Source organism: Arvicanthis niloticus, chromosome 26 (genome assembly GCF_011762505.2).
Source record: "Arvicanthis niloticus isolate mArvNil1 chromosome 26, mArvNil1.pat.X, whole genome shotgun sequence".
Taxonomy (NCBI): domain Eukaryota; kingdom Metazoa; phylum Chordata; class Mammalia; order Rodentia; family Muridae; genus Arvicanthis; species Arvicanthis niloticus.
Window position 1 is genome coordinate 37,423,567 of NC_133434.1, and position 22,787 is coordinate 37,446,353.

At 45.8% G+C, this 22,787-nt stretch overlaps 2 protein-coding genes across 4 annotated transcripts in view; one reads left to right on the forward strand and one right to left on the reverse strand.

Annotated features, from left to right (window-relative positions):
• Window positions 1-5,743, forward strand: part of Ints14 (integrator complex subunit 14) — a 30,953-nt gene extending 25,210 nt beyond the window's left edge. Inside the window, exon 13 of one of the 2 annotated variants that reach the window (XM_076925782.1) lies at window positions 4,253-5,743. In XM_076925782.1, the coding sequence (XP_076781897.1) occupies window positions 4,253-4,291 (39 nt within the window). In that variant the 3' untranslated portion in view covers window positions 4,292-5,743. The remainder of the gene's footprint in view (window positions 1-4,252) is intronic. The other variant, XM_076925784.1, reaches the window with a different exon arrangement.
• The window catches only part of Hacd3 (3-hydroxyacyl-CoA dehydratase 3), a 30,553-nt gene that overhangs the window by 1,882 nt on the left and 5,884 nt on the right, over window positions 1-22,787 (reverse strand). For both annotated transcript variants that reach the window (XM_076925786.1, XM_076925787.1), the window contains exons 2-10: window positions 14,362-14,404; window positions 12,239-12,312; window positions 11,270-11,434; window positions 10,378-10,429; window positions 8,932-9,042; window positions 6,251-6,378; window positions 3,336-3,448; window positions 2,503-2,609; window positions 1,681-1,812 (exon numbers count right to left, since the gene is read on the reverse strand). In XM_076925786.1, coding sequence (XP_076781901.1) covers window positions 1,681-1,812; window positions 2,503-2,609; window positions 3,336-3,448; window positions 6,251-6,378; window positions 8,932-9,042; window positions 10,378-10,429; window positions 11,270-11,434; window positions 12,239-12,312; window positions 14,362-14,404 — 925 coding nt within the window. The remainder of the gene's footprint in view (window positions 1-1,680; window positions 1,813-2,502; window positions 2,610-3,335; window positions 3,449-6,250; window positions 6,379-8,931; window positions 9,043-10,377; window positions 10,430-11,269; window positions 11,435-12,238; window positions 12,313-14,361; window positions 14,405-22,787) is intronic.

Genomic DNA, 22,787 nt, shown 5'->3' on the forward strand with positions numbered 1-22,787 from the left:
AGTGACCAGCTTCTGGATCTAACTTTCTATCATACTTTATCTCATGCCGATTAATCTGTTCACCTAGCTGGCTGTCTCATGTTTTGATACACTTTAATATTGATATGGTCATCAATACAGTTCACCCTACATAGATGAAAGAGCTGAAAGGCTAGGCAAGGACACATAGTAAGCCGCAGTCTGGAAGTGCAGTGCAGCGCGTGAGGAAACAGGGTTTCAGATGCAGGTTTCAATTCTACTTAACCAGCAAGTTCTGCAGCTTAGCTTCCCCTCGGTCCCTTCTGTTGTTCAACAGGGGTAAAAACACTTCACAGGTTTGCTATGAAAGAATGTGCACAAAAAATTCCTTGACCTATGAACATATACTATCTCGTTAAGACTCCAATAATAACATGCACATATCTCTCAATTAAGCAACACTAACAAAAAGGATAGGTAACGGGGTCTGTGCATATTAGAATATTTCCAGGTTTCCTGGGGACAGGGCCTTACTCTATTGCCTTGAAGTTAAGGCCGTCCTCCAGCCTTGGTCTCCCTGCTGTGACTACAAATATGAGCCACCACACAGGACTTTGACTTTTTTAATAGTTCCAAGGACCTCCAGTGTGGTATAATCTCCCACACTAAGTGACGGCGGTCACTAGGCTTTTTGACTCGGTATCTGTCCTGTTCATCTTGCTGTTCAGGGCGGTGACCTCTAAGATGTTCGTTACTGACCCTTCCTCCTCCTCCTGCACTGTGCTTTGCCAGTCTGAATAATGGTTTGCATTTCTGCTGTTAAGTGCTACAGAAAGTGCTATGGCCTCTAGTTGTCTAACTCTTAGTCATGTCAGGAGCAGCCACTTGGCAAGTGTCTGTGGCAGCAACAAGAGTGAGCTCAGAACTAATGCACTGGCCTATCGAGAAGGCCAGATCTACAGAAGCCGCAGTGCTAGCAGGCTTCTGACGGAAAGTCTGAGACCTGGGACCAAAAGCACCTCCTAGGCCACTTGCTGGTTGCCAGAGACTGATACCAATTCTTGTTATCAGCTGCTAAGTCTTAATAAATAAGGTTCACGCCAAGAGAACTAACATACTGGCAGTGGCTGAACCCACTGTTGCCAGCAACACAGCTCTGTTTGTTTAAATCTACAGAGTCAAATACATGATCTAAACACTGACCCTTAAGGGTCCTGTGAGTCAGGACGGCTTTCAAGTAATCAAAGTTTACCTCGTCCCATTAGTCCTGAGCTTTTATGAATTAATCTAGGGCATGTGTTTGGTACAAACCTTAGTTACTAAGGCGGTCGTGATCAGCAGGGTGCTTCCCAGCAGCCTCGCTGCTCAGAGGCTATTACCACCTCCCTCCTTCCTTTGCCACAGCTCTACTTACTCCTCAGCCCCCACCGGGGCTAGAATGCAGGCGACAGTTCTCATCCCCTGCAGTTGTGGTGGCTCATCAGACATAATGTGTGGTATCTCCTCACTACCCACATATGACAGACTCCCACGGACACAGCAGACACAGTTCAGCTACTGCAGCCCTGAGAGGAAGATGCCCACACACAGCGGACTTGCCTACTGCCTGTCTGCACAGACAAGACCTTTCCCTGGCCACTCGTCCAGAAGGATGCTACTACTGAACCACTTAGCTGTCATGGCTAAAACATGACAAGAGACAGACACATGACTAGTACTTACCTAAAAATAACATTACAAGATAAACTTGAAGGAAGAAGGAAAATCTGACTTTCATCTTCACTGGATATGGCAGAGTAAAACTGAACCTTCCTGATTCATTGAATACTGGAATGGACTGGATCACTGCCACAGCTGAAAACAGACAGTGAGAAGCAAATGGAGCACATCGACCTCCAGCACCTCAGGCCCCACAGCTCCAGCCTGAGGCTGCAGGGGTTTTCCTCGTCCCTTGTACAGAAAGCTCCCAGACTTCTCACATTGCCTGTAAGCTGTCAGTAGACTGGTGAGCACATTCCAGTACCAGGCTTGTCTCCTCACCTAGAAAATGGGAGTGGGGCAATCCCTGCCTCATCTACTCCCTAGGGGGTTGTCATAATAAAGTAAAGTTACTAATAAGATATCTCTTTGGAGCCGGGCAGTGGTGGCGCACGCCTTTAACCCCAGCACTTGGGAGGCAGAGGCAGGCGGATTTCTGAGTTCGAGGCCAGCCTGTTCTACAGAGTTAGTTCCAGGATAGCCAGGGCTACACAGAGAAACCCTGTCTCAAAAAACCAAAAAATAAAAAGATCTCTCTTTGGAATATTAAAAATAGTATGTAAATAAAAAGCATGCCACACAGGAACACCCAGCTTCCAAACCTTACGCGATGAGACCCATGCCTCTGGAAGAGTCATACAAAAAGTATGGAAAGGGGCCATCAGGAAGAAATCCCTGAGGTCTTAATACCACATTGATTAGACTAAGGTTGGCAGAGAAAGCCAGCCTCTTAGCCACATGGGTGCCCCTGAGAGCTATACTAGAACCTAAAGTTTCCAAACATACCTTCTGACAAACATCCCAGGGGGTACAAGGGGATCCACATGGTGTAGCGAAGCCACGTGAGCACCTTCCAGTCCATGTCGATGCAGGAGAGCATGTAGAAGGGGTACCTGTGACGGACAGAAGTCAAAACAACAGCCACCGCAGGCTCCAACTTCCACCTGCAGCATGTAGCTTCACAGCAGACTCCCGTCAGACTCCATCTGAGCGCACAGAGGCTGTGAATGCTACTGCAGGCTCACTCCATGCTGGATACTCAGAACCTAGCTAGCTTGGTTCCTGGATCTCCTCAGTGGACAGAGATGCTACCTGCCTCTGGATAAATGAATGATCCTATAAAATTATATAAAAGCCTCTCATCTGGATCAGAAATGCTCCGTCTTAAAGAGACATCACACTGGGCATGGTGGTGCATGCCTTTAAGTCTCATCGCAGAGGAAGTAGAGGCAGCAAGATCTCTGAGTTCAAGAGCAGCCAAGGCTACATAATGAGACCTTGTCTCAAAAGTGAAAAAGAAAATTTTTTAAAAAATCACAAGAAATTAATTTCTTCCCAAAATGTTATCATCAAAGACCTTGAATCTGTTTCAAATCTTTGTATCCAGAATGCGGAAGGGTACAGACCCAGGTACCACTGCCTTGTCCCACTGTACCAGGAACCCGGTCAAATTGTCAGTCTACACACCTAGAGCTGAGGAAGCAATCTGCTGAAGCCCCACTGCCAAGCACACTGATAGAGTTAGAATCCTCACATGTGAAATCCCGGTTCCAAGCCAAATGAAACATCCAGCCCAAGCAGCAACATACACCTCAGAGGCAGCAAGTGGCTGTACCCACCTGAAAATTTCAATTGTGCTCCATGAATAAAACACAAAGAAAACCACAGCTTTGTTTTGCATTTCTTCCATGGTGCCGAAAACGAGAAACAGAATAAAATTTCTTCCAAGAAACTATTAAAAAAATCCAAAAGAGAAAATGTAAATATTTTATATATCTGTGTGCACATACCTATCTGTCTGTCTGTGTACCCACAACACATGCATGCACACACAAACGCTCCCACAACACATGCATGCACACACAAACGCTCCCTTCTTCAGTCTTGAAATGTTTTGTGTGAGTGTGTGGGCAGAAGAGAGTGTGCCATGACGAACTTGCCGGAGTCAGCTCTCTCCTACCTCTTGGGTTGCAGGAATCGAACTAAGGTTGGCAGGCTTAGAGCTTTTACCCATTGAGCCATTTCGTGGTCCCTTGTTACTAACCAGTCTTTCTAGATACATGGGTACTTTTCTGCATATTTATCTACATAACATGTACATTAAAGTGATACAGAATATGCCTTCCCAGTGAGAAATCACTCCACCACTTAGGGTTTAATAAGGGAAAACCCCTTTAATACAAGGGCAAACCAGATTCTGGCTAATGCACAAAAGCGAACCAGCCTGAACAGACACCCCATCAGCTTATACAGTTTTAGGGACCCAAGTTACATTTTGAGCATATAAACATGTTTCACAGAGACAGAAGTCTCAAGGGTTGGTTGTTTGGACAAATGGAGAGATAGCCAGTGTAAAATATTATCACAGTTGCCTGCTTTACTAGGGTCTCCCGCCTGCCTGGCAGGATCACGTTCTTCCTGATAGGAGAACCAGGAGCATTCCTGTAGTTAACGTCTACTCTGAGGAACTTAGGATACTCTAAGCAAGCTTAGTAGATCCTGTATTACACTGAGTGATTATCTTCTGTCTCTCCAGGATCAAAAGCACACGTGTGTGCACACAGACATAATATGAAGGATACTGCCAATGGTCACTGGTGCCTCCACAGCCCACGGTAAAGAACAAAGCATCACAGACACAGTGACTGCTGTAATGTAATATGTAATGCTGTCCTGCGCTCATCACTGCACTGCGTGTCTACACAGCCTAGTGCTGGTACATGGGACCTACAGAACATGCTGTTTCATGGATTTTTTTAAGATTTATTTTTATGTACATATGTACATGTGCCGCTTGTATGTGGATGGTTGTGACAACCAGAAGGAGTCAATACTCTAGAGCAAGATTTACAGGTGGCTGAGAGCCACCTGACTTGGGTATTGGAAACCAAACTCAAGTTCTCTGAAAGAGCAGCAAACACTCTTGACTCCCAAGCCACCGCTCCAGCACTGGCGTGCCTGTCATTTAGGCCTTTAGAACTCACACGGTATGGATTACTCTGTGACTTGCTTTGGTATTTAAACTAACCCACACTCCACCCCAGAGCAGCTGCAAGACAAGAACACACCACCAAGCCAGCCAGCCATTTCTTTACATTGTAACATTATGTAACTTCTTTTTTTTTTCCTTCCTTGAGACAAGGTTATGCTATGTATGTAGTCCTGGCTGGCCTGGAATTCACAGAGATCCACCTGTCTCTGAGTCCTGAGTGCTGGGACTAAAGTTATGTGCCACTACACCTGGCCTTACAGTAATAACATACAATGTTGTTGTATCAAATACATATGCAATGTTGTACAACTACCTCCACAGACCAGCTCCATAACTTACCTTGTAAAACTGATACTGTGACTCCAAAAGGGAGCTCTCCAATCCCCCAGCCTTTGGCAGCCGCCATTCTACATTCTGTCTCTTGTTTCTGACTATTCTAAACACATCGTGTAAGGAAATGATGATACAGCATTTGTCTCTCAGTGGCTGGTTCATTTCAGTTAGCACAATGTACCCAGGATCCACCCATGTTGTAAATCTCCCTTACTATGCCAGGAATCAGCGGTGCACACCTTTAATCCCAGCACTCAGGAGGCAGAGGCAGGTGGATCTCTGAGTTCAAGACAGCCCGGTCTACAGAGTGAGTTCCAGGACAGGCAGGGCTACACAGAGAAACCCTGTCTCAAAGCAAAACAAAAAAACCAAAGCATTCATGTTTAAAGAGAGCTTGGCTACCTGGGCAGGAAGTAAGAAAGTAAAAAAGTAGAAGCAGATTCGAAAAGGAGGGAAGTAGGAATTCTATTAATGAAAATAGAGTGAACAAACATTAATGCTTAATCGTTTTAGAAGTATGTTAGACAGAGCTGAAGAGAAAATTAGTGGGCACCATACAATACAGGAAGAGAACAGAAAGTATCAGACCTAGTTTTCTTTAATTGTAAAACTCAGTATTATAAGGACATTCTCACATTTACTGGTAAATTCAGTTCCGATCAAAGTGTTTTTGGAATGTGCTAAGATTGTAAAGCTTTGTTTAAAAAAAAAAAAGAAAAGAAAAGAAAAACTTAGCCCTATTTACAATAAGAACAAATGCACGCAACCTAGATGCCCGGTGCTAACTGAATGGAAAAGAAACACATGGTAAAAATGGTGCAGGCTCACAGCTAAAGAAATGTCTTTCTTTTCCCCGAGCAGGGTTTCCCTATAGCTCTGGCCGTCCCAGAACTCAGTCTTTAAATGTTTTCCTTCAAGGCCAGGCATAGTGGGGCACGGCTTCAGACCCAGCACTTGTGAGACAGAGGAAGCAAGATCTCGGAGTTTGAGGATAGACTGGTCCACACAGCAAATCTTAGGATGGCCAGGACTAGAGAGACTCTAACTCATTAAAATGAAAAAATTAAAACTTCCCTACATGCTAATGTGATCTAGTGTTAGCCTATGCAAATAAGTATGTTTAATAACTAAAATATGGCACATATGACATATCCATTGGATACATACTGACATCTTTGGTTCCCTGTTTTCACACCTTCCCTTCCATACCTGGATGAGAGCGGGCAGCACTGGGGTACTCGTGACCCCAATCGCAGCATTGAGGGTTTCCACTAGTGCCAGCATCTGGCAGAAATACATCATGTCAGCCACGGTGTGGAACGTGTCATAGAAGGACTCTAGGGCACAAGCATATGTGACGGTCAGTCCATGTGACCTAGCAGAGGCAGCTTCTCCACCTAGACCCCGCCTTACAGGAAGAGAACTTGGGAAACAAGACAGACACAGAGTCAGGTCCGAGTTCCCACCCAAAGCTGAAGCCAGAAGGAACTCCCTTTATGTCCAGAAAGTGAACACAAAGACCCTGTGCCCCTTCTACTGGTTAAAAAAACAAAGACACGCCTAGCTTCCCTTCTGTTACTATCTGTCGAAAACAAAGACACGCCTAGCTTCCGGTCTGTTACTATCTGTCGAAAACAACAATCCGCGTACAAGACAAAATGGTGATTCTTTTCAGATCAATTACCTCCTCTAATTAAAAGCTAATCTCTATCATCTAATGTATATTAGCAATCAAAAATTCAATCCCATAGAGATAAACTGAATAAAATCCGATTGTAGGAAGGTTGTAGAGACAGACGGTTCTGCAGTGAGATGCATCTGAGTTTGGTACCCAGCACCCACGTCAGGCAGCTCACAGCCACGTACAACTCCGGCTCCCTCTTCCGGGCTCCCAGAGCACCTAACATTCATTTGCACATACAGCACATACGCATACATGCACACACACTTTTAAAAATTAAATCTTTTTAAAAGTTCATTACGACTACTACCACGACTACTGTCTTCCACCGTCTGGTGGTCTGACCTGCATGTCTGTCTATGCACCACTTGTATCCCTGCTGCCATGGGAAACCAGAGAGCATGCATCTGGTCACCTGGAACCGGACTCACAGGCATTTGTACCATGTGGCTTCGGGGAATCAAACCCAAGTCCTCTGAAAGAACAGCCAGTGTTCTTACTACTGAGCCATTTCTCCAGCCTCTAATAATAAAAATTCTTAAAATTAGATTTCAAAATCCTTAACAGTGTTCCTACCTTTAGGACTAATAATTTTTATAATTTTGAGACTCTATCCTAACTAAAAAGAGATTAACAATTTTTAAAGGCCTTATTAATACAAGGTTGTCCTTTGAAACATTTCTTAGTGCATTCCTCAGTCATTCCGTCCTCACTAGCCCTGCCCGCACACGCTGTTTCTTCCTTCCAGTTCTTCCCAAGCAGGCTCCACTGACATTCTAGGCAGGACCATCCTCTGTCCTGCACCTGCCTACCTCTGAATCACTGAGACAGCGACACACATCTCCAAATGCTCCCAACGAAACCAAAACCAAACACCAGGACAAAAAAAGAAAATAAAGAAAAAAGAAAGCCACTGGCAGATACAATCATTATCCATGTATTTGTGTTCTAAATGATACAATCATTATCCATGTACTTGTGATCTAAATGATACAATCATTATCCATGTATTTGTGATCTAAATGTTTAGTTAAGAGGGGCCAGAGAAAAAATAAATTACAGTTGAAAACTGATCACCAATTAGCTAACAGGTCTGTTTCACTTGACGGCTTTTGGACTGAATCACTTTTAGCCTTAATGTCTTAAAATGCTTCATGATATTTACTGTGCATGTATGGCTGCACACGTACCATGGTGCATGTGGTTGTCAGAGGACACTTTGGGGCCTTGGTTCTCTCCTCCCACCATGTGGGTGGTGGAGCTAGATTTTGGGGCTCCGCAGCAAGCACCCTTACCTTCTGAGCCACCTTGCCAGTCCTACAGCCACAGACTTGTTAAAAACACTTGGCCTCCACCTACCACCTTAGGCTGAACAAGGCGAGTGTTAAGGCATCTGAAGGTCCCTGTTTTTCTTGCAGGATGATAAAGCCATACTAATCACAGAGAGAACTGCACCTGAGAGTTCTCCATTCTCTCATGGAGGCTGCTGGTTACAGGTGACTGCAAGCCCTGAGGCATGCGGCTCTCCTAGCCAGCCGTTGTGCCACCTAAGTGCAGTGTCAGGCATGTAAAACAACTCATGGTTCCTCCCCTTTCAACAGACTCCCCAGCTAAACTGCTCCGTGCACGGCCTCCAGGGTCAGACAGCAGGAAACTCCACAAGAGTTCATTTCTCTTTTCACACAGTTTACTTTTTCTCTTATAATTTTATTTTCCTCATACCTACTTTGCAAAAAAAAAACTGCACTGTCAATTGGCCTACATTCAGACCACTGAAAAACCGTACTCTCTCCTTTTTGAGAGAGCTCGTTTGCAAGCTGCTATGATCAAACAGGGGAAAAACAAGCTAGACATTAATGTTCACCTCATAAGTGTCGTTTATGCTACTGCTAACTCTTTATATGCTCCACACCACCACACTAGTGACTATTCCACAGAAATTCCTCACTGATGAAGACACATGAGGAGTTTGTAACTTAATGCTATATGTCACATCTGCAGAAACTTCACCTATAGTTCTTGTTTCCTTAAAACACATCCACAGAAGTGAAACCTCTAGGCTGGCTCAGGTTAGCCTGTTCCTCCAGGAACTGGGAAATGAGTGTCATGGAAGCATAGGGGAGGGGGAGAAAGGCAGGAAGGGCAGGTGCCTGTCATGTCCAAGGCGGAGAGAACACATCAGCTGAGGTAGATGAAATCTCATACTTACCTTTTCCCAAAATAAAGAACCGCACTGTGAGGTTGACAAAGATCCAGGAGAAGCCCAGGAGCTGCACAAGGTTATACATGAACAGGTACCCTTTCTTCAGGTTTGTAAGAGCTGCAAAGCAAAGCAGGGCCGTGAGCTACTGAACACAACCCTGGAGGGAAGCCTGGAACTACAAAGCTCTGATCCTCTCTTTCTTTGGCGGCCTGTGTGTTCACCAGCCTCCTATCACAGCCTTGACTAGCTCAGGAGAAAAACTCCGCCCCGGCAATGGATATAGGGAAATACATTTCTCTTCAGCTTCTGTTCTAGTTAACATAATTCCTCTTCTCTGGGATTTTAGGGGCTTTTGGGGGTTTGTTTTTGGTTTGTTTGTTTTGTTTCAGTTTTTTTTGTTGTTGTTGTTGTTTTGTTTTTGTTTTTTTCTTGTCTTTTAAGATCATGCAGGTCAAACTAGCTCACATAATAGGAAGAATAAGCGAAAACAGAAAAACAAAAACAATTTGGTCGCACAGTCATGTAGCCAGTCCTGTCTGAATGCAGTGTGCCAGCCGCTGTGCGGGCACAGTGAGGACATGAGGACAGCGAGAGCACAGCAGCCTCCTGAGAGCTGACAACGGGCTGGAAAGCCGCACCACAAGCCAGAGGTAGACAGAGAATGTCTTCTGAAAAGTCATTAGCCTGGGGAAACAGGCAGTCTTCAGGTCTGTGCGGACAAGACAGGGCCTGGGCTGTGCCTCCACACATGAGCAGGACGAGGACACAGCCAGAGGCAGGAAGAGGTGGACACGAATTCTGTCAACAGAAGGGCAGTCTTGGGCAGAGACTCCAGGCCAACTGTGTCACCAACACTCTCACCAACGCTTGGCTGGTGCCCAGACCACAACAGTATGATCAAACAAAAACCAGGCCCTCTCAGAGGGCCAAACGACACCACATGTAACACACTTAATCAAACTTCTTCATAATGCAAAAAGCATGAAGAACTGTATCATCAGGAAACTATGAATTTTGAAAAAGCAGTTCAAAGCCTTGTCTAGCATGCTAAAATCCATATGCTTTAAGATTTTTTAACCATATCAAGTTTAAAACACACACACACAAAAAAAGTTAATGTAAATATCAAAGGTGGCTTTATTATTGGGCCAGTCATGTTGGTGCCCAGCACTGTGGAGGCAGAGCCAGGAGGATATCTGTGAGTTTGAAGCCAGCCTGGTCTGTGTAGTGAGTTCCAGGCCAGCCAAAGGCAATTTTGTGTCACAAAATTTTAACTTGTCACAAAAGTTAAATACAAAATCATCACCATCATCATCATCATCACTATTACTGTGGTTGTGAGGAGGCAGGGGCAAGTGCTGTGGCTTGCGTCAGGGTGGCATCCCCACTCTCCACCATGCCACATCTCCCCAGCCCATCACTGCTTAACTGGTAACCACCTCAGCCACTTACTTTCAGGGGAGCCTTCACTTTCTAGTCTGAGTTTGTTTAGGCGTTCTTCCTCCTAGAATTTAGACAGAAAATTTTCAAGAATACAAGTTAGAATTCCCAGGCGCTGGGAGCACGACCTGACCCCTCAGGCTGCCTCTTCCCATTGTGATCAGAGACCGTTGCAGATCATCGCCAAAGGCTAACCAGCTACTTTCCAGACTGCCTAGGGCAATCTTGCACTCTTAGTGCTTGTTACAGCACCAAACAGCGGCAGCTTAGGGTAGGAAGTGCCATTCCAGACAATATATACCTAGTATAAGCTGTGGGGGTTTGGGTTTTTGTTTTTGTTTTTTTAGAAGCTAAAATCACAGCCAGTGTCACTGTAAACTTACGGTTAGCTTAATATACAGACAGACACATAAAGGTATATTTCTCAGTATCTGTATGTGTGAGTATGCACACCTGTATTTCCTCACTGTCAGCTGATCTGGGTGCTAATATCACTCTCCAAAAATAAGACAGCTTGGGCTAGAGAGATGTCTCAGTGGTTAAGAGCACTGGTTGCTCTTCCAGAGGACTCCGGGCTCTGTGGGAACAGACCTACATACAGACAAAATACCAATACACATAAAATTAAAAAAAAAAAAAAATAGCTCCTTAAAGAAATGGTTCTTCTAGAACTGAAGCAAAGGATATGCAAGCTACACCTGATTACAGAGTGCCAGAAAGTAAGCAAGGGAGAAGAGAAAAGAAAAAATACCCTACAATGGCGAAGGCTTTGGGAAGACGTATGAAGCCAAGCGCATGAGCCTCCCATGGCCACAGCTGGGACGGTGTGTTTGTAATGTGTCCCCACTCTATCAAGCCCTCAAGAGCTCATCTTCAGTAATGGGGGCTCAGCCTGCTCACTCACCTTGGCTCTCAGCTCCATTTCTGCATCAGATTCATCCAGCCAGCGATCAAAGTCAGGAGCCAAAAACAGTGGGCGCTTCTCCTGCTTGGTGAGCCTCTCCCACCAATGACTCCCCTTCTTCTGGACTGTGATATTCACCTGCCTCTGGGTCAGCCTGTATGCCGGCTGAGAGGAAGCAGGAGACAGAGTTAGAACTCCTTCCCTGCACTGACTGCACCGTGCTGGTGTGGCTTCACAGAGAAGCCGCAGGGGTGTTTCCTCCTCCTCCTGCATCTCTGCTTCTACAAGCCATGAAACGTGGAGAACACTCTCGGCCGAGGGATACTGGGAAGAACAGCAGTGTCCTTTTCTGGCTTTTCACTCTGCCGCCATGGGAAAGCCCATGCCACGTTCCCAGCACCCACGCCAGGCTGACTATTTGAGCCACCGAAGAACAAGCTCCTGCACAAGAAGATTCATAGACTCAAGCCACGAAGTATGAACCAAATCATCAGCTTCCTGAGGCTAAAAGAAGGGAACTGCTGCCATGCTCCCAGCATTGTTTTTAATCCTTTTTTTTTTTTTTTGGGAATCCTTCATCCTTTCTGCTTCCAGGGATCCTTACTGACTGAGTCTCATAAAAACCTTGCAATGAGGGCTTCAACAGCTATCACCTGACTCTCCTCTCCCATCACTAAAATAAGAGAATACCAGACCTGGAAGAGAGCTAGAGATTTCATCTGAGCCTTTATCTAACACAGGAGGGAAAAAATGGAAGTTCATATCACAAATAACGGCCAAGCCCAGGTGCGGCTCTGGTGCTCTGGCTCGCCAGCATTCCCTCTCCTTGGCAGCTACATACAACAGTATCTGTTCCAAATGCAACTGTATCACTCCCCTTTGTTCATCTTCAGATTCTGTGCTTATGTCACTTAACTACTAGTACACACTTCTTAAAGTGGAAAGGTGACAAGAAAGCAGAGAACATACCTCTGGCTTCACAAGGTCTAAGAACTCCAGGTGAAATTCATAGACATTGTCTCCTTTGGCACCGTGTCCCTGAGCTGCAAATAAAAGAATGTGGATTTTGTGAATTTGAGCACAGCAAGACCACCCCAACCCCAGCCTGCGACAGGGCTTTGGAAAAGAAGGCAAAAGTTAACAATTCCCAGCAAAAGTGGGGGAGCGTGGGAACATGAGGGCGAGCTACTCAACAGCTGGATGAGCCAGACTGTGTGCAAACTTGACTCTGTACAATTACTGATGGTGTGTGTTGGACTGCTAACATTACCTTAATACAGGCTGCATAATACCCAGTACAATAACAGTAAAGAGAAAGTGGAGGAGGAGGAGGAAGAAGAAGAAGAAGAGGGAGAAGAGGAGGAGGGAGAAGAGGAGGAGGAGGGAGAAGAGGAAGAGGAGGGAGAAGAGGAGGAGGAAGGCTCAAAAGGAGCATTATGTAAAACTTAACTTTCCCATTTACTTTGATAGTCCTGAGTAGAAAAAAAATCAGATGTCTATGCCATCCTGACTGGGTTAAGACAGTAATTCGGCAGTGCTTATCTGCCAGCACACCAGGCCCTGGGTTCAAGTCCCAGTACAAAGACAGAGAGGAGGGAGGGAGGAGGAGACAAACAGAAAGGTAGGGGGAGAGAATGGTTTGGAGAGAGGGGAAGAGGGAGAGACAGAGAGAGACAGAGAGAGAGACAAAATGAACACTAATTCAAAGATGGCTCTAATCTAAAACCTTCCGGCCAAGGACAGAGTGAAGGTAGAAGCCAACCTGTCTTTTAGCAGTCCCAAATGCAACAGGACAGAGGACGGGCTGAGCTGAGGAGCAGTCCCTGAGGCAGCCACTCCATCCCTGAGCCAAATCAAGTGCCAGTGACCACAGACCCAGAGACTGCCACAGGACACCCCTCCCCTGCCACAGGACACCCCTCCCCTCTACACTGTTGTCTTTCTCTGGGTTCCCTCTGGGCGTATCTTCCCTGCTCTGGCCATGTTAGTAAGCCTGCCTAATATCTGCTATGAATGGCTACTGTGTTCTCAGGCCATACATTCCTTAGAGTAGAGTGGCTCACAGGCTGAGTCCTGAAGCCTACGGGGTGATGGAACTGCAGGTGAAACAGGAATTCTACTTTCCAATAACCCCAGGAAGCTAGGGCTGGCTCCCATACTCAAGCACATCACTCAAGAGGTAAAGACAGGGGGCTCAGATGTCGAAGGTCACCCTCAGCTACATGGCAAGTTTGAAGCCAGCCTGGACTAGTTGAGGTACCATTTGGATGGGGGGTGGGGGGGAGACAGTAACTCTAGAAAGCCAGAATGGCGAGAAAGAAAGGAGACCCGTGAACACAGGCCCAGTGTCTTGGGCACAGCAGGAAGCTACTGAGGTGCCTCAGAGAAAACATGGGCCAGATTCTTGGAATCAGAGACCGTCAGAACAGCAAAGTCTCAAAAAATGTTCACCTGGGCATAGTGGGTACACTCCTATAATCCAGCCCTTACAAGGCTGGGGCGAGATGTGGAGCTCACGGCTATCCTGGACTACATAGCAAGACCATGTCTCAAAAATCCTTTTTAAAAAGGAAAGACATGTTCCACTGGGTTGAGGATACAGCTCGGTGGCAGAGTGTGCATCCGGCATTTGGGAGGCCCTGGGGTTGATCCCCACCCCCACCACCTTCCTCAGCACACAGGTACTAAGTTATCCATCTTTGTCTCCATTATGGTTGCTGGTTTGTTTGTTTTACAAATTGAAGGTGTGTGTAGGTGTGTGTGTGTGTTTGCAAAGTATGGTGGCACATGCCCTTAATCTCAGCACTTGGGAGGCAGAGGCAGACAGATCTCTATGAGTTAAAAGCCATCCTGGCCTACACAGGGAGTTCCAGGCCACCCAAGGTGTATACTGAGAGCCTGTTTCAAAAACAAACTAAATAGGTAAGATAGATAGGTAGGTAGATAGACAGACTGATAGATAGACAGACAGACAGATGATAGAAAGAAAGGAAGGAAGGAATAAAAATTATTTTTAATTTTTTTTAAAAGAGAAACTGCCATCACACCTCCCAATCTCTGCAGAGGCTGTGAGCATCTTCGCAGATACTAACCTTTGAAATGTAGCACATTTTCTGTGATGCTGATAGCAGGGTTCTGTGAAAAGAGACCAAGAGACATTTTAATATGGAGAAATTACACCAGAGACACAAGAGACATTTTAATATGGAGAAATTACACTAAAACAGAAAGTTCTCCTCCTCCTGGAGCCTGGCCCCTACCCTGTGCCTCCCTGCTAAGAGTAAGGTGTCTGTTTCCATCCCTGCAGGTTTCTGTGTCTATGGGAACCTCACTAACTGCTGCTTCCTCCAAGGACTCTAAAACGCTCTAATTCTGAAGAAGAACGATCAGGCTATGAATCCATCCATGACGACGACGGCCAGGCAGACAAGGAGCTATCTGAGGTGAAGGGAACAGACAGATCTCGAAAGCTACATCCCTGCATGGCCAGTGGAACAGATGACTCACTTCCTGTGAGAAGGTAGCAAGGAGGCAGACAGAGAGCAAAGACTGGCAGTTAAGGGTTATTCGAGTTGAAAAGAGAACAAGTGCCATGGGAACTGATGGTTGAGAACACCGTCACCAGGGTGAGAGCCTTGTACCAAAATGAAGAGGACAAGAACTATGACAGGGCTGGGCTCACAACAGTCAAGAAATCATTTTGTGGTTCTAGCAGCCTCCAGCTCCAGATTCCCTCAACTTCTAACTGTAAGGGAGGATCGGGTTCAAATTTTTCCACATTTCTCATTTATCCCCAGAAGGGGCTTTATGCACACCTTCAGCAGCCTGAAGTAAAACTAAACATTCTTTTCACTGGATAAAAAAAAAAAAAAAAGCCCGCCTCCTACCCACAATTCAAGGTGGCTGGCTCTGCGGCTCTGCAAGAGGTGGTGCGGTCCCAGTGTCATCTGTCTTTCTGCTGGACTCAGCTCTCTGTGCTTTCACTCACCAAAGGAAACCACCACGGCAGAGAAGCCTGCAGAGCAGGTGATCTAGATCAATGGGCACCTACACGCTCTGCGCACAGCCAAGAGCAGCCAGAACAGGGGAGGGTGCAAGCTCGGCGGACGTCAAGCTTCAGTGAACAACCTCGTGGGTGGAAGTAAAGGCTTCACACAGAGGAGCCAGACTCTGAACAGTCTCTGAGACAGGAGGACAGACAGAACTAAAACCTCATCCAAAAACAGGACACCAGGGCACCAAGATACAGTTTTCCAAGTACATCCCTGTGCCCTGGCCATTCTCCCTAATACCCTCAGTACACAGTACTCTAGATCTCCAGAAAATTAGAAGGCACAGACCCAGTGGTGGAGCCTAGGACCAAAGCTTAAACCCCAGGATCTGTACACGCCCCCAATGCCGAGGACTCGCAGAAGACCTTGCCTTGACTCACTAGGTTTATGGAAGAACAGCAACGTCTAGCGTAATTTCAGACCCAAGAACTCGCTTATAGGACCTGTGCTGGGAACTAGGCCCTCATCTTCTGTTTCTATATTTTCAAAACAGATAGAGAAAAGATTTATCCCAGAAGAAAATCCTCTTCCATAAAATATGGCATAGATGACTGTTCTCCTGTTCACCAGAAAAGGCCAAGGGCCATATTTCTGGGAAATGAGAGGTTCTCAGTAAGAGAAAGACATTTTTTTTTGTTTTTTAGTTTGTTTTTCACCCATATTAGAAACCAAACTCAGAGCCCTGTGCATGCTGGGAGAGCGCTCTCTAATACTGAGCTATATTCCCCAGCCCAAGAAACAGGTCTCTATGTAAATATGATACGTGCCGTAGGAAGAAGCTATACAGTTCTGGGATGCCTTAGAGTCAAATAAGGCATCCTGACTTTTCCCTCCTCAAACAGGTATGTCCAAACAAGGCTAACATACCTGGCCATAGTACAAGCTAAGTAGTTGGCTAACCATGTTTATAAGCCAGAGATTTCAAGTCCTAACTCTGCCATAATAGGGCAGGTCCTGCCCATCTGAACACCGCGCATGTCAGGTTTAGCCTCTCCAAAGGTGGTGGTCATGGAATGATACCTTTCAGTTTTAAAAAAGGCTTATGCAGGGCTGAAGAAATGGCCCACTGGTTAAAAAGTGCTAGCTGCTCTTCCAAAGGACCCTGGCTCAATTCCCAGCCCCCACATGGTGACTTACAATCATCTATAACTCCAGTTCCAAGGGAGATGATGCCCTTTTCTGGCTTCCTCAAGAGCCAGGCATGCATGTGGTGCAGAGACCATAAACCATACACACATAAAACAATTAAAATAGCCAGGCGTGATAGTACACGCCTTTAATCCCAGCACTCAGAAGGCAGCAGGTAGATCTCTGTGAGTTTGAGGCCAGCCTCATCTATAGAGCTAGTTCCAAGAAGGCCAAGGCTATTACACAGAGAAATCCTGTCGCAAAACAAAGCAAAACAAAAATGAATCAACAACAATAATAAAGGCTTATGTCAAACAAATTCAAAATTAAAAGGAAAAAAAAGGAGACCCTGTGGTGGTAATAGTTTTAGAGCACGTGACTTACATACAAGGCAGGTGTGTTACTAGATGCATGTAACTTCCTCGTACCCTGACACCTGTATGGAAATGAGCTGATACATTTGCCTAGTTTAAATGATACATTAAGAGCTGGCGCAGCCTGTGTCTGTCTGTTTATTGTCTGTCTATGCAGCCCTGGCTGACCAGGAAGACCAGGCTCAAATTCACAGAGCTCCACCTGCCTGCGGCTCCCAGTGCTGAGGTTAAGGACAGGCGCCATGCTTACTCCTTCCAAGGATTGAAGGATCCCACTAGCTGTGAGCACTTAAGTCATGGCTTCAGGTCTGCCTGATGCCCTCACTGCAAAGCTACGGTCAGGGAGGAAGGGGAGTTTGCTTCTAGTTACCTTGACCTAAGTGCAGAGAAAGACTCCCAGTGATGTGCCACACCTTTGATGAATTTTGAATTTTGATCTAAAGGACAGATTATAAGGAAGAAATCACATGCCATGCCTCTCGGAGATTTTGAACTCTGATCAATTTCTAATACCCTACACCCTGTTGGGCTGCCAGCACTCAAGTCCATGATCACTTAGCTGAACAAACATTCTCAGGGCAAAAGCCTTTTCTGACTTCCTAATCCCCCTCCATCTCCCTTTGCTCCTTCTCTTCCTCTGTCTCCCACAGACAGTGTGTGTATTTCTGTGTGTGAGAGAGAGAACAGGGTCTCACACAGAGCCTTGGGTGACCTAGAACTAACTGTGTAGACCAAGCTAGCCCTGAAGAGTTTCTGGTATTTTTTTTTTTTTTAGTTGATGCTTTTGTTTTTAACACAATTACTAAAAAACGAATCAACCTTTGCTTATGAAAAGCGCATGGCTAGAGAAAGCAGCAAAAGACAGCCTTGAAGTCAGCTAGACCGAGATTCATATCTTCATCATTTTTATTTGTCTCTCTCATTCACCTTTAAATCCACAACCCTTCTATCACTGTAATTTTTAAAATAATAAGACTACCCATGGGCCAGTGAGATGGCTCTGGGAAGTACTTACAGTAAAGACCTGAGTTTCATCCTCAGGACCCACATGGTAGAAGGACAGAACCAACTCCTTGGGTTGTCTCCTGACCTCTAAACATGTGTCCTGGACATACATATACATGACTGACTCACTCTCTCTCTCTCTCTCTCTCTCTCTCTCTCTCTCTCTCTCACACACACACACACACACACACACACACACACACACACGTGGGAGGAGGAGTTAAACAGACAAAACCTCATTTCAGGACTGTGCTGAGCATTAAGTCGGAGGACCACACAGGACGCCAGCTCACATCCTCACTGCTCTCCCTTCTGCCTGCAGGACATCAGCTCTTACTTTATACTAAAAACCGTGTCCAACGTTAATGCTCTCCCTCCCCTTACCTCACAGCTCCTCCCTGACCCATCTTTGCACAGTGCTCTCAACAGTGTGCTGCAATTACTGTGTCAGCTTCTCTGGTCCTCTGGACTTACTCACACTGCTGAATAGCAGGGAGCAGTTATGTTGGCTCTATGTCCCTGATGCCTTCGTAATTGTTCAAGGGAGTGAAATTAAAGCAACCTACCCCATTTTCCTAGCCTCTGACATAGTGCAGGCCCATACCCAGAGGGTTCCCTTCTCGTTCACATGCTTGCCTGTGTGTGCCGAGAACCTGTGTACAGGACCGAACGCAGCAGGGCTGAAGCTGCCACCTGTGAGAGGAGGCTTTGGCTGACATCAGGAAACCCCTCTGGCTTCCCTAACTAGCTGTGCCTGCCACAGGGGTCAGGTTTATAATGGGATACTAGCATCCTTTCAGGGAGTATGGAATTTCAGTGTGTACTAGGCAGAGTTTAGCTAAATAAGCAGCCCTTCCAAAAACATGGGCTTCCCTGGACAGAAGCATTACACATAAGTTACTATATTTTTCATTTCTGGAGAAAAAGGCATAGATTTTCTCTTTTGCTTTTTTTTTTAACGTTTATTTCTTTCTTTAGTGTTAATGAGAATTGAACCCAGAGTCAATTCCACATGCCAGTCAAACACTCTCACACAGAGCTACATTCCTAGCTCAGATTTTTTTTTTCAAATCCATTCTGCCAAATCCATTACCATTCTTATTCAATATTTAAAATTGCCAACAACTTGGCTAGTTAAAATCCCTTCAGACCAGCCCTGGTGTCTTTCAGTCATGATCTTACACTCTCTGGTGGCTGCTCTTTCTCTGGCACAGATTTGAGATAAGGAGTCACTTCTACATGGAGCCTGTCTTCCCTTAGTAGGAAAAGTCATTTACAATTGTCTGGACACATTGTTGTAGCTGGTTTGCTACTTTTGGTGGGTCCTTCTTTCTTCCACCCTTTCAGCTCCCTAACACTAGATAAGAGAGAAAAATGGACAGAGAGGAAAGAGATCCCTGAATAGAGTCAGGGGTCAGAAACGTGGTGACGTTGTTAGACTAATTCCTGCTGTTGAGGGTTTCAAGTTCCTTGGGGCAAATTTGATCTTCATCCTCAGGAGATCTAATTTCTTCTGATTGTTGTTACTTCTTTGCTTATGACTACTTAATAAACTGTAACCAACAACAACCAACAACCCACCCTGCTTCTCGGGAGCCCTACCATGTATATACCCTCTGGAAAGCTCCCAGAATTCCAAACATCGCACAACTGCAGAAACTATCTGCAGCTGGCAAAATCACACCCCTGCTACAGCATGAGGCACATCACAGTCAGCTGCTGTGGACAGTGTGAAGCAGCCCCATGTCCCACACCTGAGATTAAAACAAAAACATACTCTTATTATATTTCTGTGTTTTTAAAGAAACCAAAATTCACCGAGTGGTGGTGATCTCAGCACTTGGGAGGCAGAGGCAGGTGGATCTCTGAGTTTGAGGCCAGCCAGGCCTACAAAGTGTACAAAGTGAGTTCCAGGTCAGCAGGGCTATTACATAGAGAAACCCTGTCTCAACCCCCTCCCCCCCAAAAAAAGAAAGAAAAAGAAAAGAAACCAAACTTCCAAAATTGTCACTACAGTTACCTCTAATCATCTCTTCTTCCTTGTTATAAACTGAGCTTATTCACTTTACCACACTGGTGACTGAACCCAGGGTCTTGGCCATGCTAGGCAAGCACTGCCACAGCACCCTGCCACAGCACTCCATACCCAGTTCACTTCAGATCACTTTTCTATCTGTATGATCTAGCCTCCACTTACACACTCTGACACACTCAAGTCAAGACCATCAAAAACCTGTATGCTGCTAAATCTAGCAGACATGCCCACCTCAGATTATTCAGATTATAGGCAATGGCCACGGTTGACCACATCCCACTGAAACGTTCTCTCCCAGCTTCTAGGACACAGTCTTGGATCCATGCCTCGGGCTACTCTGTGTCTCCTCTGTTGGTTCTTGTCACCTGCTTGCTTTCCAAGTGGAGAGCGCCTGGGCTGTCCAAACCTCCTCCTCCTCTTCTTCCTCCTCCTCCTCTTCCTCCTCCTCCTCCTGCTGCTGCTGCTGCTGCTGCTGCTCTCTTTTGGTTTTCCCTCAGTTTTTTGTCAGAAACTGGCATCCTGAGAGTCAAATCAGGTCCACAGTGTGGTATGCAGCCAGAGGACGTATGCTGCTGTTTCTTCATTCTCTTTCCTCTCTACAAAAAGCTGTATTTTCATTTGTTTTAGGGCTTAGTAAGGGGTCCAGGGTGGTTAAAAAGCTACCTTGCATGAAGTCCTGATGCCAGGCAATGCAGAGGCACCCTCAAGGGCTACCAGGCTCTGGAGTCTCTTCCGAAGATTTGACAGTGAGCCTTTCAGTGAGCCACTCATCCCCCCTGTGGAGTAAGTCTCAGAGATGAAGGCTTATACAGGCAGAATCCAGGACATGAAGACCCAAAATGACTCGGCCCAGACTCTTCTCCAGCCTTGCTCCACTTGTCTTGAATTTATCAGCTGCTGCTGTCCTTGGAGGGATTTCCCAGTAGTTCTTCTCTCCCTGTAATAGTCCCACAATTTCACAAGGGTTTCCTTTTTTTTCTCTCCAGTGCCATGTGGAAGAATTTTTATTCAGCAACATGGCTGCTCTGGCAAGGAAGAGAGAACATATCCAAAGACCTTCTAGGTCTGTGTGTGATCTGGCTGGAATACAGACATGCCCTTAGCACACACCTTTAATTCCAACAACAAAAGTAAAGTTACTTTGTAGAAGGAAGCAGCCATGTTTGAAAGTTGATGTCTAATTGAGGGGCAGACAAAGTAACGAATCAGAGAAAGATTTGACAGAATGAGTCAGAGATAGGATATGCCCAACTCTCACAAGAAGAGCAGAGAAAGAGAGGCTTTTTTTTTTTAACCAGGACAGTTTTACAAAGACATGTTGCAAGTGAAGATAGAATGAGCCAGAGAGTGAGAAGGAGCCCGCAGATTAGAACAGATTGCCAGAGTCAGTCTGAGGCCAAGCAGAACGAGTCAGTCAGAAGCTGAGAGAAGCCAGTTTGAATCAGTCAGCTTGGAGAGGAGTTTGGGTCAGAACAGCTGAGTCGAACCAGCCAGTCAAGAGTTCAGAAAGTACTAGAAAGGGTGAATTTACTCAGCAGAAAGCCTCAGAGACAACAATACATCTGGTGAATAAAAGTTACTTTTACAGCACCAGAAATGGGACCCAGCGCCTTGCACATGCTGGGTAGACACTCTACCACATGCAACACCCACAGTCCTTGCATGGCTTCTTTTTAAGAAACTTTTATATATTTTGCCTGCATGTATGTGTGTATATGATGTGCATGTTCAGTGACTGCAAGGGCCAGAAGAGGACACTGTATCCCCTGGAACTAATGTTATAGATAGTTGTAAGCCACAGCGCTGGTTAATTTTATGTCAACTTGACACAAGCTAGAATTATCTGAGAGAAGAACACCTCACTGAAAAAAATACCTCCATAAGATATGGTTGGAGTGTATTTCCTTAATTAGTGATCAATGGGAGAGGGCCCAACCCACCGTGGGTGGTGCCATCCTTGGGCTGGTGGTCCTGGGTTCTATAATAAAGCAGGCTGAGAAAACCATGATGAGCAAGCCAGTAAGCAGCATCCTCCATCACCTCTGCATCAGCTCCTGCCTCCAGGTTCCTGCCCTCTTTGAGTTCCTGTCCTGGGTTCCTTCAGTGCTGGACTGCAAAGTGGAAATGTAAGCCAAATACACCCTTTCCTCCTCAACTTGGTCATGGTGTTTAACCACAGCAATAGTAACCCTAACTGGGACAGCTGCCATGTCAGTGCTGGGAATTTAACCTTAGTCCTCTGCAGAAGCAGCCAGTGCTCTTAACCATTGGGCCTCCAGCCTCCTTATATGGCTTATTAACATACAGGCTTCTGCTCAAATGTTATCTCCTTGGAAATGTTCCCAGAACACTGAAGCTGCAGACGTCCTTGTGAATCACAAACTTCATCAGATGGTTCCTGCCAATCACTCAACGGAATCTCACATCCCACCACCAGTCAGTTCTAAGAACCTCTTACTGAGCTGGGTGGCCTTTAAACCCAGCACAAGAAGAGGCAGTCGGATCTCAACCAGCCTGCTCTACAGATAAGAGTTCCAGAACTGCCAGAGCTACACAGAGAAACCCTGTCTCAAACAAACAAAAACCAAATTACTGAAACACCAAGTTTTCACACAGGGATGTTCACTGAACAGCGATAAGCCCACCAGCTTAGATAAAAACAAACAAAACTCCGCTGTATAAGGATGTATGTGCTCAGCTCGGTGGTGTGGAGCGCCTGTGGCAGATTTTGGCGGAACCACCATATCCGGCATGAATCTAGAATGATGACACCGAAACTCTGAAGTAGCCTTTTGTCGGTGATCGTTGCCTGAGATTTTATGGGGTTATTCCTTTGAAGGATTCTCGGAGCCTTTGCATAACTTAGTCTCTAGACATGCCTGGCAAACCAGGAAGTGTCTTCTGTATGGCTAAAAATTGCTTAA